The 20,459-nt window shown below is 34.4% G+C and overlaps 1 protein-coding gene and 1 non-coding gene across 2 annotated transcripts in view; one reads left to right on the plus strand and one right to left on the minus strand.

The window, feature by feature from the left end:
• Positions 1 to 20,459, plus strand: part of SPRED1 (sprouty related EVH1 domain containing 1) — a 151,820-nt gene that overhangs the window by 103,677 nt on the left and 27,684 nt on the right. The window contains exon 5 of the mRNA XM_036889896.2: positions 12,596 to 12,748. Coding sequence (XP_036745791.1) covers positions 12,596 to 12,748 — 153 coding nt within the window. The remainder of the gene's footprint in view (positions 1 to 12,595; positions 12,749 to 20,459) is intronic.
• On the minus strand, positions 10,671 to 10,777 carry LOC118914785 (U6 spliceosomal RNA). Its single transcript, XR_005025763.2, has one exon. It is a non-coding gene; the product is annotated as a U6 spliceosomal RNA (small nuclear RNA).

Consider the following 20,459-nt stretch of genomic DNA (forward strand, 5'->3'; position numbering starts at 1 on the left):
CATTTCCCTGTATGGCCCCGGAAGATGACTGGTTAGCCAGAGACGGGTAAGATTCCTCAAGGGAGGAACAACCTAAGACAGGCACAGTCGCAGGGGGGTCATCAGGTGAGAAATTGGGGATCAACAGAGGTGAGGCTTAGAACCTCACCCCCCCTGTTCTGAGAGAAATCTTCTGCATATGTGGATGTTTTATTGCCCTTGTCTAGCTTGGATTAACACATAGTCTACAGGCACACACCTGATCATCTACATTTGCTCTCTTACAACACTAAACTATGTTTTCTACCTTTATGTTGTATCTACCTACCACTTCAGCATCTTATTAAAAATAATAAAGAGAGAAATGTGGTATCCACATATAAATCAAGTATAAAAATCAAATGTGTATTCATATTTGAACTGACTGTTTATAGTTCATAATGCATGAGCAAAACCAAAAGTTTCTGTGATGACTGCCCTTGTACTGTTCACCATGTAACTTATTCACTATGTAAGAATTTGTTCTCCATGTAAGAACTTGTTCGTTATGCTTCAGAAGATTGGAGACTGACGAAAATTAGGCTTGGGGTGGATTAATGATTGTGCATTGAGCATTGACTCCCCTATACAGAATTTTATTGTTGTTAACAACCATTTGATCAATAAATATGAGAGATGCCCTAACAACAACAACCAAGAAAAAGTACACACTTCCAATTGTAAAATAAATAAGCAACCGGGATGTAATGTATAGCATAAGGAATATAGTCAAAATATTGTAACAACTTGGTATGGTGATAGCTGGTACTTAGAATTATCATGTATATAAATGTTGAATCACTGTGTTGTACACCTGAAACTAATGTAATGTAATACTGTGTGTCAACTACCCTTCAATAAAAAATAATTATCTAAAAAAAAAAAAAAAAAAATCCTTTGTTAAGACCTAAGAAAGATTTAAGTTGTGCCTCAGAGATCTTGTCAATCTAAGTAATAGGGACTCTAAACAGATTAAAGTGGTCCCTTAGAAGAAATTTAAAGTAAAAAATTAAATTCATCTGATTTGTGACTGTGCTTTTTTGCCTAATGAAGTAAACCCCAATAAGATTCATAAGAGACCCACAGAGTTTTCAGAAAAGTTATATTGGCAGAAATTATCACCAGCTTGGACTGAGGAGTAGTAGCCCTTTGGATCCCCCAAATTCTGCCTTTGAGGAAGCAGATTGGAAAACACCATGTAGATGTAAACATGGACTGTCTTTAATTAAAATGGAAGGATAACTCAAAAATCAGAATGCAAATTATCAAAAGGCAGACCCAAGAGCTATGGAGAATTATTCCTAGGTCTTAAATTCTATTCAGGAAACTTCTAACATGTTCCCTCCTTGATTTAGAATTACTTTGGATGGATGACCTCATTGTTCCTCCCATTTTCTTCTATTTTGAACAAGGTTTTATAGTGGTTATTCTCTGTCTGTCCTACCACTGTATTTTGGGTATATGGGGGCAGATAATTTGTCTCTAGTTCACAGGTCTTCACATTGAGAGGAACTTTGTTTAAGGAACCATACTTAAGAAACTATACCCAAAAGTTTCATCTGTACATGGACTTACTTAGATGACAGCATCCTGGATTTGAAGTTGTTGCTCTAAAGGGATGAGGCTTTTGGGGAATCTTGGGAGGGAATGAGTGTATTTTGCATATGAGAAAAATAAATAATTTGAGTGGTGGACAGTAGTTTAAAAATACATTGACATAACTTAGAGTAATTCCCCTTTCCTTGAGTGTGGGCTGTATTTAGTGACACAGACGTAGAATGTATCAGAAATGAGGGTAGGTCAAAAGAAAACTTGTGGTTTCCCTATCTTGTTCTCTCTCTTGGATCACTCACTCTGGGAGAAGCCTGCCACTATGTAAGAGGGTGCTGAAGCAGTTCTATGAAGAGATCTATGTGGTAAAAAACTGAGGCCTTCTTTCAACAGCTAGCAAGGAACTGGGGCCTACTAATGACTTGTGAGCAAGCCATCTTGGAAGCAGGTCTTCAAAGCCCCAAACAAGCATTCAGATAATTGCAGCCATGGCTAATACCTTACTACAGCTTCATGAAGGACTATGAGCTAGAACCATGCAGCTGAGTTCCTCTCAAATTTCTCATCCACAGAAACAGTTAATTAATGTTTGTTGTTTGAAGCTTCTGTTTCCTGATAATGTACTGGGGAGCAGTAGCAAACCAATACATGAGCAGAAAGAAGATGATTAGAACAGAAGCTAACATCTATAGCCATGTTTGTTTAATCCAGCTCTCTATCCCATTCTCAACTTTTTAAGATGACTCCTAGCTTAAGCTAAATTGTATCCTTCAGTAAAAGACTATATTTTATCTTGTTTTTTTAGCCCCTTTATAACTAAAACTATGTTCAGGTAGGAAAAAATGATAATCCTTATAAATTTTAAGAAATTCTGAGCCTGATTATATGATATATTAACATTAGTTATTCAGAAAAGGGAAGGGAATACTGAGATGCTACTACATATGTGGGAGAACTTTTTCTGAACATCCTATTTGAGAAATTTTTTAAAAATCCAGAATGCCAAAGAAAACTCTTAAATTTGCCTTAGTACCATTTATTTCATGATATGCCTAAGTATTTGTATATCATTCTTATTTGGGAATATATTGCAGGTTGTAAATATCTTAATTTATTAAACCACTTTGTTAGGAATAAAGTACATCATTATTTCATAATTCACCTAGGGGCTTGGCATAAATAAACATTTTGGAATTATTCTTGAATACAGCTTAAATAATTTATGCTAATAGTCAGGCCAGGTTTAGTTAATTTGAGATTGCTTGCAAAGACAACAGGTTTTTAAAAAGTAATCATTATCTAATTTTTTTAACACAGGGGAAGTAATGGTTATGTTATATTTAGTTCATAAATGTCTCAAAGGCACTAAATATCAGAGTGGAAGTCTCCATTTTAAGCATTCATTCAGTGAATATTTAAGCACCTATTCTGTTCCAACTATGCTAGACATTTGGTTATTTGCTGGTAGACAACTTTATGCTTTTAACAATTTGGTATCTTCAGTTATCATAAATCAACAGAAAGATGTTTACCTTTGTATTTCACATCTATTTTTGAAGGGTTTTATAACATATCATTTGGATTTAAAATATCATCTGAAAGCTGAGTTGATAGGCTTTATTTAGCTAGCAAAATAGATTTTATATTTCTGTGACGTTTCATCATTCGACATACTAAGTACTATCCGATAGTTAAGTCCCAAAACATTGGTATATTTTAGATTGTTTTATTTACTGTTTAAGAAGGGAGCAAAAAAAAACCCTCTGTATAACCTTTTTGTGCAATGTTTTATCATTTAAATGTTCTCTTGATACTAGAGTAATACATCTTCCTGTAGAATCGTCAGATAGGTAGAAAATTATAAAGAAGAAATCAGGAATCATTTTTCCCTATTCAGAGATAACTGCTATTAGTATTTTGGGTAGTTTTGTCTACGTTTTTCTTTGTCTTTCATGTTATATATTCATATATGTGTTACCTCTTAAAAGCACAGTTGGGATCCTCAGTCTCTGTTCATTGTGATTGTATTTTTGATAGGATCTTTATATTGGTGATGGCAGTGATCAGAGTTTAAGTAGCATAAGTCATTTGAACCCACACAGTCTGACTTCAGAGTCTTTGATTATAACAATATTTTGTTGAGCACTTACTGTATTTTCCACAGTTTCTTACATTAATTTGTGTCGGTATTTCTGAGTGACCTTAGGATAAAATCTATAAGTTCATTGGCTAAAGGATCTGTGTAAAGTTTTATATAGTCAGCAGGCAGCAGTAACTACTGCCAATTAACTCAAAAACAGATTTATATATAATAAGCAATCCGTGAACATCTAATACCACACTTAAGCCAAACTAACTTTTCATTGGAAAAGTAGTTCTGTTTCTGTGTCAGTTAATCTAGGTGGAGAATTGGGTTTGGTTTTTTGTTTCTTTTCTGTTTTTTCCCAGACTTCATATCTGGTACATTTCTCATAATTTTTCTGTATTTTATCACTGATTACTGTGTTCAGGTTGCTTAAACAAAATACTATATACGTTATTAATGTTTTTGACTATGCTTATGGATAAATGCAAAATGAAAAACTCAAGGGTCACTTTATTCTTATCCTTAAACTAATCAAAAGTAACTAAGAAAATCTTAGGAGCAGAGTAGGAGGCAACTGTGGACAAATGTAAAATGAATTGCCACTGGACTGGTTGCTACACCAAAATGTCAATAGTGATTTTGCTGACTTGTGGAATTGTTAGTAATTTTTTCTCCTTCACTGTGCTTTCTAAGTTTGCACAATTTGAGTACATACTTTTATTTGAAATACCAGAAGACTAGCTTTGGTAGAGTTTTTAACAAGTGCAATACCAAAATACAAGTTTTCTTTGGCAAAAAACATTTAAAAATTCCTCCATTATGCTAAAGGAAATTAATAATTATTATTAAAAATGTTTTTTGTTGGATTTGACCCAACCACACATTTCGAACTTGTGATTTTTCACATTTTTACATTGCACATTTTTTCACATTTGATTTTTTATTGGGAATCATATATTTTAAAAGGTTTGCAAAGCAATAAATTTTCTTCAGAATTAATACAGGAAGAAGGGACAAAGGACAGAAAGAAGCAAAGTCTGTTTTTATTTTCTCTACCACTGTCATTTAGCCTAATGTTCTGATAGAAAGTTACAGCTGAAATTATTTTGTTTTGCCCCACATTCTTTTGATTCTACACACAAAATTGCTATAGTAGTCTTAGAAAAAGCTAATAAACAGTTTGTTAGCAACCATAAGAGAATATTATACCATCCGCTGAGAGTGAAACAGATTTTCATTATGCATTAAATATTGGCATGGGTTACTCTATAGATAATACAGATGAGCCTATGCCAGCACAATATTAAAAGCATTGAACATGGGTGTATATAACTGCTACAGAAAAACTTTCAAAACTGGAGATCATGCAAATGTATGCATATTATATATAAAATTTTCTGCTCTTGTGAAAGATTTTTGGCATTTCCCCTCACCTAACTTTAGATCATGTCTATGTTCCCATGGTAATTGTTACTTTTAAGAGCCCATAATCCACTAAAAAACATTCAAATTTGACTAAGCCTGGACACTTGTTACTAAGTTGTATCCAAGATAGTGTTTTGGTAATTTTTAGTTTTAGTTATGAAAATGATACTCAATCTTTTGGAAACTAACAAAATATTTTTCCTATTAGATTGGCAAATATTGTTAAGTGATAAAACCCTGTATGGGCATAGGTGTGAGCAAATGGTACCTCTGTCCTGTATTATTGAGGGGTTTTCAAGTTATACATAAGCTTGCTAGAGGGTACCTTGGTAATGTAATTGGAATATATGTATATTCCTTACTCAGTAATTCTATTTATGGGAATTAATCCCAAGGAAATAATATTACCAGTGGACCAGGAGATGTATTCATAAGGAGGTACATGGCAGTGTATATAACAAAAAATTGGAAACAATCTTAATGTCTGTAATTAGAGTATTAAGGAGTCTGGAAAGATGCATGTCAAATAATAAATGCTATCCCATGAGGTGGGATTCTGGGAAGAATTAGTTTTTAAATAATTCAAACTCTTAATAGTTATTAAAATTATTTTATGGGTGAATATTTTTCTACATTTTTTCTGTTACACCAGATTTCCTCTGAAGGGTCTATGTTAATGGATTGTGATCTGATTTGTGGATATTTGTATGTCACAGATTATGTGTAGGGTACTCACTATGTTGTGCCAGGCATAGTTTTAAGCTCTAGAGATAAAACATAGGCAGGGTCTCACTACTGGCTCATGGGAGAAATATAAATAAAAGAACCCCTAGAATATAGGCTGATAAATAACAAGCATTTTTGAGAAGTTCAGAGGAGGGAGTGATTAACTTGGAAAGTGGATCAACAAATACTTTCTGAGTAGGTTATACCTGACATTGTAAAGGAATTTTTCCGGTGGAAAACTGAAGATACTTTTTGTGGGCAAAGGAAATAACATGTACAAAGAATCAGAAATGGAGGTCAGATGGTAACTGGAGAAAAAAACTACATCAATATTTCTGAAATAAAAAGAGATGAGGATGAAACAGTAGCTATGGTAAAGGAACCTATGGATTCATTTTGTTCATTCCCCAATTTCTTGTCTGTGAAAAGAAAACATGTAATTTTCTCTAAGACTGATCCATTATCATAGAAATTAAATAGCATATAGATACATATATAAGTAAAAGTTGTGATAATGCCTCATCTTGGTGAGTATATGGAACATTGACTGTGGATATGTGAATTGTTAAAACCATTTTGGAAAATAATTTTTATTATGTAAACTGGAACGCACGCATATCCTGTAATCCAGAATTTCCACTCCTGGATTTTTACCAGAAAAACTCTTGTACATATATGTACCATGAGGGCCTGAACAAGAATGTTCTTATCAACATTATTTAAAAAACAAAAAATTAACTTTTAGGCAGGTTACTTAATTTATTAGAGCTTTACTTTCTTCATATTGAGTAGAGAGATAATAAATAATACTACTTTGAAGGGTTGTGGGGATTTAAATGAGTAAACACATGTAAAGTACTTGGGAGCAAAAAAAAGGAAGTCCATAATATTGCAAGTAGTGTGATTTCAGTCAAATAAAATTCAAAAGCATCTATAATATTGTTTAGGGATAGCACTGGTGTGGTAACAGTGTAAAAAGTAAGAAAAATTTAAAAACAATTTAAAGATAGTGTTTACTCGCTGGCGAATCCAAGTGGTAGAGATAGGGAATGCTAATGTGGAGAAACACAGGAGTTACTTGTTACACGTACTCACTTTATTATCCTTTATATGATATACCTAGTCCTTTATGTAAAATACTTCCTTAGAGAAATATCAGTGGTTTGGTGTATGTCCTTCTTGGTATTGATAAAATTTAAAAATAACCGTTCACCCTCCTGTCAGACAGATGGGATCATGTCATACTGTCATTTCTATACCTAGCTTTTTTTCACTTAGCAATATCTTGTGAGTACTACATACAGATCTTCTTAATGGCTGCATTAGTGTTCAGCTATATATTATAGTATTATTTTTAAACTAGTCCTCTGCTGATACAGTCAGAGGATGTTTTCTTTTTTCTTCTTCTGTGGTTAAAAATTGTGCTATCATGATTATTTTTTTTTTGTGTGTGTGTATATATATATATATATATATATATATATATATATATATATATATAAAATCACTTTCTCAAAGAAGAATTTCACTCCCACCCACAGTCCAAAAGTATTCCTCTTTCTCCATCCTCATGTCAACATTGAGTATTTTTATCTATTTTTCATCTCTCTTCCAGTCTGTATAAAAAATTGGCTTTATATTTTTGGCTTTAGTTGAAGTCCAGCATCTTTTCATATATTTATTCTCCATTTCCTTTTCCTATGAAATAAAATTGGACTTTATCTTGTACATCAGTATTTTCCAGGGAAAAAAGGTGCATTTCTATAGATTGTGTAAATTATGTATTTTATGAAAGTGTTGCTCAGATAATACTAATTCTTTTCCCTCTCCTCTCCAGTATGTGCAAGATCCTCTAGGAGAGCTTTGGTATTTTGGAAACTTTAGAGGGGTTCTGAGCAGGAAAAGCAACAGATTTGCATGAACAGCCTTTTGCAAGGCTATAAACAAGGCAACAGTTAGAATCCTACTGAAATGACTAGCAAAAAAGAATGAGGTTCTCAGTCAGTGGATAGTATGTATGGAGAAGAGAAGATAAATATGAAAGATATTCAGAAGATTAGTTTGTTTAGAAACTAACTTAGTTTTATTGACAAAATGAGGGATTCTGCATGAATCCAGAAGGGTTTGAGGTAATGGTTGAAGAATGTCTTCAGTTCATTATTTCAGATGTAAAATAGGGGGATAAAAGAATTTATGCCAAAAAGCAATTGACTGGTCCATTAGTTAGTTGAATTACTTGAACATTTTGATAGAATATATCACATTAAATGTATTTTTAAGTTCTGTGTCAAAAGAAAGGGGGAAAGTATATCCCTAGTATATCCCTGTGTAAAAGAAATTAACTATACATAAGAAAATAAGTTCTAGGAAAATTGGAAAATTACTGATAATCAAGGATAAGTGTTAACACTTACATGCTTTTAATCTTTGATTTTTTTATGGTTATGATAATATTGTAAATATGCACTAACTTTTTAATGCTAAATGTTTCCTCACATAGCAGGTATTCATAAATCTTGATAGTCCATTAAGTGGGCATACTATAGTTTATGTAATCATTCCCTATCTTGGTACCTTATTAAGGTTGTTTCTTCACCTTTACTATTAAAAATAATTCTGAGAAAAATTCTTTATGCCTAAAGCTTCTTCTGTGCAGTACTTTTTTCCTTTATTAGATTGAAATTGTGGGAGTGTTTTAAAAGCTTTTGATAACATTTTACTAAACTTGCTTTTTAGGAATGGTTGTTCAGATTTTACTCCTGTGTATGGAAATTAGCAATGAAGGAGAATGATCATTTTCCTTACCACCACTTTTTGTTTAACTTTGTCAGTTTAATATACTTCTATATTTATAACTTGTGGAAAGAGATATAATCCATAAGAAAACAGTCTTTTCTAGTTTAGGATTCTCCAAAAATGTTAGTTTGTTTCTTACAGTTCATAGATAATATACACCTTTTTATAGACTGTAGATTCTATGTTCAAATAGTGAGGGTTTTGGTTTTTAGGTTTTTCTTTTTTTTTTTTTTACCAAATCAGACACCTGAAAGATGTTTCAGTTATTAGCTCAGACCCATTTAGTTACATCCTTGTAAATTCACTGTGTGATAGAAGTATTTCTAGTTAATAGGCTAGTTCTAGCTATTACGGTTAACATTTTTAAAGTAGAACTAAATTGTGTATATTTTTATTTGTTTAAGAATGAAACAATAAACACTGGATATTTTATAATCTTAAATACCTAAGAATAAAGGTATTATTCCTAATTGAAATGAAGTGTTATTGTTCTGTATACAGAATATAAGTAGAATTAACCCACGTCAATACAGTAAAACACCGAGTTATGTAACCATTTTGTGTTTGTTCAGATACAGATTTTTAAGTAAGCTCTATTTTATTTTACAGTTCTTAACTGACTCTTCAATTAGATTAGAATTCCATAAAGACAATCTAATCCAAAAAGTTGTCACCATTAAAAGCATAATTACTACTGATAACTACTACTACTATAATTTTTTTTCATTGCTTTTTTAAATTTAGGTATTATTGATATACACTCTTATGAAGGATTCACATGAAAAAAACAATGTGGTTACTACATTCACCCATATAATTGTGTACCCCCCATGCCCCATTGCAGTCACTGTCCATCAGCATAGTAAGATGCCACAGTCACTATTTTTCTTCTCTGTGCTACACTGTCTTCCCCATGATCTCCCCCACACCATGTGTGCCAATCATAATACCCCTCAATCCCCTTCTCCCTCCCTCCCCACCTGCCCTCCCCTCCCCCTCCCCCTTGGCAACCGCTAGTCCCTTTTTGGAGTCTGTGAGTCTGCTGCTGTTTTGTTCCTTCAGTTTTGCTTTGTTGTTATACTCCACAGATGAGGGAAATCATTTGGTACTTGTCTTTCTCTGCCTGGCTTATTTCACTGAGCATAATGTACTCCAGCTCCATCCATGTTGTTGTGAATGGTAGGATTTGTTTCTTTCTTATGGCTGAATAACATTCCATTGTATATAAGGAATATACATCTTCTTTATCCATTCATCTACTGATGGACACTTAGGTTGCTTCCATATCTTGGCTATTGTAAATAGTGCTGCAGTAAACATAGGGGTGCATATGTCTTTTTGAGTCTGAGAAATTATATTCTTTGGGTAAATTCCCAAGAGTGGAATTGCTGGGTCAAATGGTATTTCTATTTTTAGTTTTTTGAGGAACCTCCATATTGCTTTCCACAATGGCTAGACTAGCTTACATTCCCAACAGCAGTGTAGGAGGGTTCCCCTTTCTCTGCATCCTCACCAGCATTTGTTGTTTTTAGTCTTTTCAATGCTGGCTATCCTAACTGGTATGAGGTGATATCTTCTTGTGGTTTTAATTTGCATTTCCCTGATGATTAGCAATGTGGAGCATCTTTTCATGTGTCTGTTGGCCATCTGAATTTCTTCTTTGGAGAAGTGTCTGTTCATATCCTCCACCCATTTTTTAATAGGGTTATTTGCCTTTTGAATGTTGAGACTTGTGAGTTCTTTATATATTTTGGATGTTAACCCCTTGTCGGATATGTCATTTACAAATATATTCTCCCATACTGTAGGATGCCTTTTTGGTCTACTGATGGTTTGCTGTACAGAAGCTTTTTAGCATGATGTAGTCCCATCTGTTCATTTTTTATTTTGTTTCCCTTACCTGAGGAGATGCGTTCAGGAAAAAGTTGCTCATGTTTATATTCAGGAGATTTTTGCTTATGTTGTCTTCTAAGAGTTTTATGGTTTCATGACTTACATTCAGGTCTTTGATCCATTTCGAGTTTACTTTTGTGTATGGGGATAGACAATAATCCAATTTCATTCTCCTAAAAATATGGTATGCTTCACGAATTTGTGTGTCATCCTTGCGCAGGGGCCATGTTAATCTTCGCTGTATCGTTCCAATTTTAGTATATGTTCTGCCGAGTCAAGCACAACCACTACTGTAATTTATGCTTATTTATAGTTTTTATTTGTTCAGTATCTCATCTAACCCCAAGATTATTAGTACAGATATACCCAATTTATAATATTAAAAAACTGAGATGCAGAGAAGTTAGTTGTTTAAATTTTATACCCTAGTGGATGAGACAAGTTCCAAACTAGCCCCTTTTTCTAAACCTTTTATTATTTTCCCCCTTTGTTTACTGCTATTCAGTTTGCTTATAAATTTTGGCAATCACTTGAATCATTTATTTTGAAAACTGTGGAACAAATAAATATATTTCTTGAATATTCTTATTATTACCAGTTTTGATCATGCATTTTCAAAGAACATTTGTTGTTTACTAGTCTTCAGCAACTCAGTAATTTAGCATCAACTTTCATAATATGTTGGAACAACTATGATGAAAATTAGTTAAGAATAGCAGTTAACTGGGTTTGATACAGTTTTAAGTGACAGTTTATTCTCAGACATTTTTAAAAGTTTAATTGCTTACTCCTGTTGAAAAAACAGCTTTTAGTTTTTATAGCATTTTCACATATATTACTAAATATTTATGATAATCAATGTAATAAAACAGTATAGGTATTATAATTAGTTGGCAATTGAGAAAACTGAGTTCTAAAGAAATTAAATGTCATCAGGCTACCTTGTTGCAGAGCACGGGCTAGATGTGAAATATCTTACTCTCCCTGTTTACAGACAGTTGGCCTATGTGGATTGAATGGTCTATAAAATACACATTACTTCATAACATAGCATACAAATAAACATATTGCATAAAAGACAATAGTCCAGACTGTGATTTTGAACAATGCTTGAAAAGACTGCAATTGATAAAAAGTTTATTAATAATTTTCTCTACATTAAAAAGTTGATTTTGAAACCCTTCCCCAAAGTAAAATCTTGGCTATTTTCTTAATTTTATTGCTTAATTTTAGAAATAACACCAAATTTTTAAATGTGCTTTTATTTTTTTTAAATGCTCATATAAGTTTGTACCTTTAAAATTATTAGCCCTATATTGATGCTCCAAATTATTTTAGAATGAGCCAATAAAAGTGTTTCTGTCATTTTTACTTAGCTGTCACTATTTCTTCCAAAATGACTGTATAGTAACAGGAAAGTAATAGTAAATGGTTATTTTTAAAAAACAAACATTCCTTTCAGGACTTTCTGTACTGTATACTTATTGGACCTTTATTTCACAGAAACTGCTTATGAAATTTTAAAAGCATGTCATTAGTGACTGTCATTAATTGTCTCCCTACCTACATCTCATGTGCATGATTTGAATGCTTGTAAATAATCAGCAAGTTCAGGCTAATTAATTCATTCACTCATTCAGCAAGGTCATGGGCTATTGTTTTCCTTCTTTTGATTCTCTCTGTCACACATTAGAGCACAGTTCTTGGTAAAATAACACTTCTGTTGATTTGTATTTTCTTCCTAATAATTTCTTCACTTTCTATGTATGTAGAAATACTTTTAGTAATAATTAAAAGCTTTGTTACAGTTAGATGTCTCTCATATGTGGCATGGTTAACCTTCTAACTCTTCCTAAGTTGTTTTCTATAAGGAAACCCACTTTGCTTATAAACTTGCTTTTTTAAAAAATTTAGTACTATTTTATTTTGATATGGCTTCTTGATCATGTATGTTTGAGTTTGAGGAATTGCTGTTCATAGTGATGGTGGTTGTATTGCACATACGTACTGATTTGCTAAATACTTGTTAGAGTGGAGGTGTCTTACTTTATTGCTTTTTATATTTTAGGCCACTAATGAGTTGGGGATTGTTCCCTTTAGGCAACTGAAGAGGATACTTCCAGTTCTCTAGTGAAAGATCATCGTTTCCAGCAAGAGACAGTTGTTACCAGTGAGCCTTACAGAAGCCCAAGACCTTCTCCCTTTGAAGATCTGAATGCCAGAAGAGTCTACTTGCAAAGCCAAGCCAGTCAGGTAAGAAGATTCTCATACTTTTTAGTGTGTTATTCATTTCTATAGAAAGTAGATGTGTTAGCGAAGGACATTAAAACCATCTGCCCACTATCAGACAAAATAAAGATACAAAAACAAACCCAGGAGAATGTGATTTATAAATCAAATCCAGAAAGAAACAATAAATTAATAGTCCATAAAGTTCTATATGATGTAATAACTGAGTCATAAAATTTGACTTTGAATTTTTTCATGACAAAGGTAAAAAGGGGAAATATATTACATTTTCATTATCCTGGAGGAAAAAGCATTTCAGCCTCTTAGAAGTAGAAGTTTCCCTAGTTTTACAAAAAACTTCTCAGATGAGAAATAAAAAAATATCATCAGCAAACGTATCAGTGATAATATACTGACAGATTTCATACAGTTGTTTCGTGTAGCTTACCTCAGAAATCAATAGTGTCCTCCTAAATCAATTCAGTGACAGTGTTTCCATTGGACACTACGTATGCAATCTTCTAATGGCTCCAGCTTGATCTAAAATTGAAAGCTTGGTAATAGGGTATATAACCCTGTTTTGGGACTACTCACAAGATTATCAAATCTGTCAGAAAACTATTCTTGACCCTAATTCTCTTAGTGATACAAAGAGGTAAATTCCTGTTGTTAAGTAAGCATTTGTAACTGTTACTCTATGTTAACTCATGTAGTTTAACCTTATTCAATGTATGTCTACAGAATAAAAGGCCAATAAAAGTAGTTTTAAAAAAATGTTTTAAAATATTTATCCTTTTTGATAGATGGTATCTGTAAGATGTATCCGCATCTAGTGGCATAGTGGCTATGTGTAAATCTATCTGTTTCTCATTTAATAATTCTCATTTTGATCTGAGGAACTCAAACATGTAGTTTGTTAGGGAAGAAACTTGCATACATTCTAGATAGTGAGATAAATGAACAACATGATAAAGTTCAGTTCAACAAGCTGTATTATTAATTACATTATACCATATGTTTATACCACATGCCAGATCCCATTCTTACAGTTGAGGGGTACAAAGGAAAATAAACTATGGTTTCTGTTTCGAAAGAGTTTCTAGTGAAGTAACAGGTACATGCTCATGGTGCTATGGGAGTACAAGATAGGGTTATTGAATTCATTGTGGAAGGTAAGATTTTTTTTCTAGGTATGCCTAAACTTTTCAAGGTTGAGAATTGAAGAAGGTGGGACTGGTGATGAGAATTGGGAGGGTAGGGTACAGGAAGAGCAGGAGGACAAATATTTTAGACAGAGGGAGTGTTATAGTCAGCTTGATCCACCATAAAAAAATACTGTGAACTGGGTGACTTAAACAACAGAAATGTTTTTTCATGGTTCTGAAGTCTGGAAGTCCAAGACTAGAGTGCCAGCCTGGTTGGTCCCTAGTGAGGGCTATCTTCCTGGATTGCCGACAGCTGCCTTCCTGTGGTACCCTCATGCGGCAGAGAGGGAACAAGTTGTCTGGTGTCTCTTCTTGAAGGACACTAACCCATGACCTGGACCATACCCATGACCAAACTACCTCCCAAAGGCTCCATCTCTAAATACCATTACACTGGGGGGCTAGGGTTTCATATGAATTTTAGGGAGATACAAACATTTAGTCCATAACAGTGAGTAACATGATCAAAAGCATGTATGTTCTGGGGGAAAAAGCAACATGGAGGGTAAAGAGAGACAGGTAAAGGGCCAGATGGTTGGGTTTTTACATTCTGCACACATGTTGGACTTCATTTGGTTTGTTACTTCACAAACCTGGGTACATAGTTGTTTAGCTGAAGATACAAGAAACTACAGGTTAAACAGTGTGTCTTTATTTTTATTTTAAACAGTCATTTTTCTCAGGGAAAAAAAAAAAGACTCCAAAGTGGTGTACCAGTTTACATTCCTACCAGTGATGGGAATTTTCCTGAACACTTATTATTATCCTTTTATTTTTTACAGTTTAGTCACCTGGTAGAAGTAAAGTAAATTTTTTTGTGATTTTAATTTACTTTTGTAATTACTATAGTTACTACTGATGTTGAACTTTCTTTATATGCTTTTGATCATTTAGAAATTCTTTTTTGTGAAGTACCTATTCAACGTTTTTGCACATCTTTTATTGAGTTGTCTGTTCTTTGTTGGGTGTATGTATTGCAGATAGCTCGCCTATATATAGTTTGCCTTTCTCTTAATAGTGTTTTTACTGAATAAGAGTTCTTAATTTCAATAAAAGAGCAATTTAGCAATCTTTTCCTCTATTGTTAATACTCTTTACATCCTGTTTAAGAAATCTTTGAGTACTCCAAATCATAAAGATACTTTATGTTATCTTTCAGAAACTTTGTTTTACTTTCACATTTGATTTTATAAATGATGTGAGATTAGGAGGTCATGGTTATTTTTATCCATCTGGATAGCCAGTTGATCAACACTATCTAATGAAAAGTCCATGCTTTTCCAAAAGTCTATGGTATTGCATTGTTAGCTTTATCATGTGACTGTATGTGTGGATCTGTTTCTAATCTCTGTTCTTCCTTTAGCCTATTTGTCTTTTTTTTTACACCAATACCACACTTTTTAAATTGCTATAGCTTTTTAATTCTGGGATCTGGGAGTTACCTCCAAATGTCTTTCAAGATTTCCTTTGTTTTTCTTGACCTGTATAAATTTTAGAGTCTGCTTATCAATTTCCACAAAATTCCCAGAAATTTGATTTCAACCTATTGCATTCATAAATTAATTTGGGAGAATTGAGATCTCAACAGTATTGGATCTTCTAAACCACAAAATGGCCCATTTATTTACCTTTTGTTAGATTTATTCTTACATGTATGATTTTCTGTTATTGTAAGTATATTTTGTGTATTGATCGTGTATCTGGAGACATTGTTAAAATAACTTATTAACTCTATTTCAATCTGTAGAAATTTTAGATGGCAATTTATCATCTCATTGCACTGGCTAGGACTTCAAGCACAAGGGAGAATCATAGACATCTCACTTTGTTTCTTATCTCCAGGGAAAGCTTTCTGTATTTATCATAAGTTTTCATAGATCCCTTTAACAGATTAGGGATATCTTTCCTTTCTCACATAACTAAATTTTTAATCTCATTTTTTTCCTACAATAATTGAGATAATCCTATTTTTTACATTCTTTATTCTGTTGATTGGTAAATTGTAGTAATTGGTTTGCAACCTTGCAGTATTAGAATAAACTCATTTTGGTTGCCATGTAATACGCATTATATATACAAATTTATACACATAGATGCTTGCACCCATAAAATGGGATTTATTATTATTTTATCTAGGATTCTTAAGTCTGTGATCATGAAAGACTGGCATATAGTTGCCTTTCTTGTAATGTCCTGATCAGGTGTTATGAAGAAGGTATGCTAGCTTCATAAAATAAATGGACCAATGTTTCTTCTTTGTGGCTTGTGGAGTTTAAGGTTGGTTGTTTTTCTTTCTTAAATGTTTGGTTGATTTCCCTGGTGGAGCCGTTTGGGCCTAGAGTTTTCTTTGTCAGATAGTTTTGAACTACAGAGTCAGTTTCATTAATGGATACAGTACCATCCAGATTTTCTTACTCTTTTTGTGTCAGCTATGACAAGTTGTGTCTTGCAAGGGTTTTGTCCATTTCATCTAAATTTTCAAGTTTACTGGCATAAATGTATCTTATTTTTAATTGCTGATACTGGAAATAGTGCCACCTTTCCCTTCATTTTGATTATTTTTGCTTAGGGGCTTACTAATTTTACTAACCTGTTCAACAATTTAACTTTTAGACTTCTTAAATTATTTTTTACATTTGTTTTCTGTTTCATTGATTTTTGCTCCAAACTTCTATTTTCCTGCTTTCTTAGGATTTAGTTTTACTATTCCATTTTAGCTTCTTGTGAAAGCTTACTAGTTCCTTGATTTTTTTTTAACCCTTTTCTAGTACGTATTTAGGGCTATCCACATTTTATAGGACCTTGTGTTTTTTACTCCTTTTTTATGGAAAATTTCAAACATAACAGAACTAGAATGAATAGTGGAGTGAACTACCATGTACTACCCTGCTTCTAACATTAATGGTTGGCAAAATGATGATATGCCATATTTTCATAGTAATTCAGAAATGGGATTGTTTGATTTCTAAACATCTGGGATTTTTTGGTTTTCTTTTTATTATTAAAAATATCCATCCAGAGAATATACTGTAAATTATTTCTTTCTTAACATTTGTTGAACCTTTAGTTAAATGATCCAACATATGATCAGTGTACCATGTGCATTTGAATGTAAGTATTAGTATGACTAGATCATTTTATTTTGGTTAGCATTTGCGCAGTATGTGTTTTTTCTGTCCTTTCACTCAACATTTCTGTGTCATATATGTATGATGTCCCTTTTAAGCCATATATATATATATATATATATATACATATATATATATATATATATATATATATATCTGAGTTTTGTTTTTTTCTCAGGGTCTCTTTGTCTTTTAGAGAATTTTGTCCATGTACTTTAACTGCAATTACTAATACATTTAAGTATAAATCTACTATTTTGTTTGTTTTCTTTTTCCCAGTTATCTCTCTTCATTTTTTCCTCCCTTTTTCTTTCACTTTGTATATTCAAGTACATTTATTTAATTTTCCTCATAATTAGCTAATTAGTAATATAATTGTTAGATATTTTTAGTAGTTATTCTAGAGATTATAATATGCATCATCAAGTACTTAGAATCTAACTTAAACTGAATTTTTTTTTTTAACCACTTCTTGGACAGTGCATAGACCCTGTAATACCTTAATGCCCTTTATTTACCTTTTGTGTTGTTATGAATTTCAATTCATTCTCATTCTCTCTCTCTCTCCATATATATGTATATCCCCAAATAATATTTTAAACGATCAGTATTTAGTTTAAAATTGGATTTTTATGATGTTGGATGTTCTTCAGTTTCTTGTTTATCACCATACTTCCATCTAGGGTCATTTGCTATTTACTGCTGTTAATGAATCACAGTTTTTGTTTTTCTGAAAGCATCTTTTATTTTCTCCATTTTTGAAGGATGTTTTACTATCACATTCTAAATTATCATTTTTTTCTTTCAGCAGTTTAAAAGATGCCATGCCACTGTCTTGCAGTTTTCTTTCATTGCTATTAAGAAATATTATCTTTACCTTTGGCTTCCAGCTGTTCCATTATGTTATGCCTGAGTATTTAGTCATTTATCTTTGTGAGTTTAGAGAGCTGCTTGAATCTGTGGCTTATGTCTTTGAACAGATTTAGACATTTCTCCACCAGGGTCTCTTCAAATACTATTTTTGGATCTGAGGCTCAGGGACTGGAGATGAATTTTGGGAATCATTATCTAACTATGGAAATTAAAACTGAAAGTAGTTAGAATTACTTTGTAAGAAGAAATGGTCTTCAAAACTAGGACATTAGGGCTCACTAAATATTAAGGAACAGTGAGTTAAAGAAGAGTGGTCACATAGATAGGAGAACTAAGAGAAGATAGTAATATCTAAAAGCTTAGGAAGAAGAGTTGAAAGAAGTGATGGAGTAGTTAATTAATGTCTTGGACTTAAATGATCCAATAAAATTTGAGTTCATCTCTATAAAGATAATTGGTAACCTTGGTTCAGTTTTAGTGGGATTAAGAGGTGTTTGTGACAAGAGAGGAAACAATGACAGTATTTTTTGCTGTGGACTCCTTTCAGAAAGTTTGACTACAAAGGCCTTCCTTTAGAAAGTAAATAAAGCTAAAGGGGTGCAGGGCCAAGGAATGAATGTGTTTATAATTTGAAGGGATTAAAAAAAGGAATTAAAGACTCAGGACAAAAGTAATAATTGATCAGACACAGAGGAGACTTATCAAGAACACAGGTAGAGTGTTAGGGTTCGGGACTCCGGGGCTTCTCCAGAGAACAAACCACACAGGCATGGAGATGTAAATGCAAGCAAAGTCTTTATTCAGCCAGCTAGCTGGGGCCGACAGCACCTCCCCTGACACGCAGGTCGAGTCCGAGCGGTCGACCCCCAAGCAACTTTAGGTATAGATTATATAGGATTTTCACAGCCATTGCACCAAAGCCCACACATTACCACAACCAATGAATTTAAAACACATCCCATACTTTAACCAATAAAGTTGAAACGGGGACCCGCCGCTTGCCTGACCTTTGCACAAGCATTCCTTAACGTCTTGTCACGAGTTCCGTCCCCCTTAGGGTATGGAAACTGGGTGGCTCTCGCTCTCGGGTGTTTCCTGCATTCCTTTACATTCCCCCCTTTTCTTGACTAAACTGAGGAATCTTCCATAGCGGCATCTAGGGCCTGATACTTTTGACGAAGGACTAAAAGTTGGACAGTGTCAATCCTTTCCCGCACAAACCTAACAAGCCTGTTAATTATGCATGGGCCAATCGTAAGCAGCAACAGCAGGATGACCAGTGGCCCTGTAATGGCTGAGAGGAGGGTAGCGAACCAAGGTTTGTATTTGAACCAAGACTCAAACCATCCCTCGCTACTTTCATATTCTCTATGTCTCTTCTCTAGATCTTTCTTCAGTTTGGCCAGGGAGTCTCTTACTGCACCTGTTTTGTCTACATAGAAACAACATTCTTCCTTTAAGGCTGCGCACAGCCCACCTTCTCTTAAGAACAGGAGGTCCAGGCCTCTTCAGTTCTGTAGAACCACCTCCGACAAGGAAGTGAGGGATTGCTCCAGGTCTGACATAGTCTGTCGGAGTTGTTCTAGGTCCCTATCAATTGCCAGCCTCAAGGCTGTGAGCCCTTGTTCCCGAGTTACAAGGGCTGCGACCCCAGTGCCTGCCCCTGCTATCCCTAGGGAGAAGAGGGCCCCAGTTGTCAGGTCAGTAACAGGCTCCCTCTTTCTCTGGTGGGGGCTCGGCACTTCTTCCCAAAAAGAAAGGAGGGATTCATGAGAACGATATATTAGGCGAGGTAGAATGGCCATGAGCACACAAAACTCACTGCTAGCATTGAACACAAGGGTGGATAGGGCCGGGGTGAGGCCTGTCTTTGAACAGAGCTACCAACCCGAGGAGGGTATAATCCACTTTCCCGGCTCCCACGTGGTGTTATTATAGGAGGAGCATAACTGACTCTGGGCCGTAGGGACTGTGCCCACACATGTACCAGCGATTGAGACCTGAGCGATTGTAAGTCACCTCGGTCCCCTGTCCCAAGGAGTGAGATAGGAGTCGTTGATGGTGTAGGAGCCATTTATCCCAACTGCCTCATAGAAGGGGGGTGAACCTGGGTAGCAAAACCGACAGGGATCAGTGAAGGAGGGAGTGGTGTGGTTCAGAGTTTCTGCTACTGCCTGCACCATCTCCCACAAGGAGTTATCTAACCCAGACGGACCCAAACCCGGTCTTCCTGCGGGTTCTGGAATCAGCTTCACAGATGTGGTTCCCTCGAAAGTCCATATTAAGGTGCTTATCAGCAGGCTCCCCTTCATCTTCGGCTTAGGTGTAGTTTTAGAGGATTCGCAGGATGCTGCTGCACCTTCCACTCTTCCTCGCGGGCTCCTGCTCCTGGATCCTTATGAGGCAGGACCTTCCAAACGTGGGTGTGATGCACCCAGGGAGCGATACCATCTACCTTGAGGGCAGTGGGAGTGGTAAACAATACAATGTAAGGTCCCTTCCACCTGGGCTCGAGTGTCCTCACTCGGT

Source organism: Manis pentadactyla, chromosome 11, assembly GCF_030020395.1.
Source record: "Manis pentadactyla isolate mManPen7 chromosome 11, mManPen7.hap1, whole genome shotgun sequence".
In the NCBI taxonomy this organism is placed as follows: Eukaryota; Metazoa; Chordata; class Mammalia; order Pholidota; family Manidae; genus Manis; species Manis pentadactyla.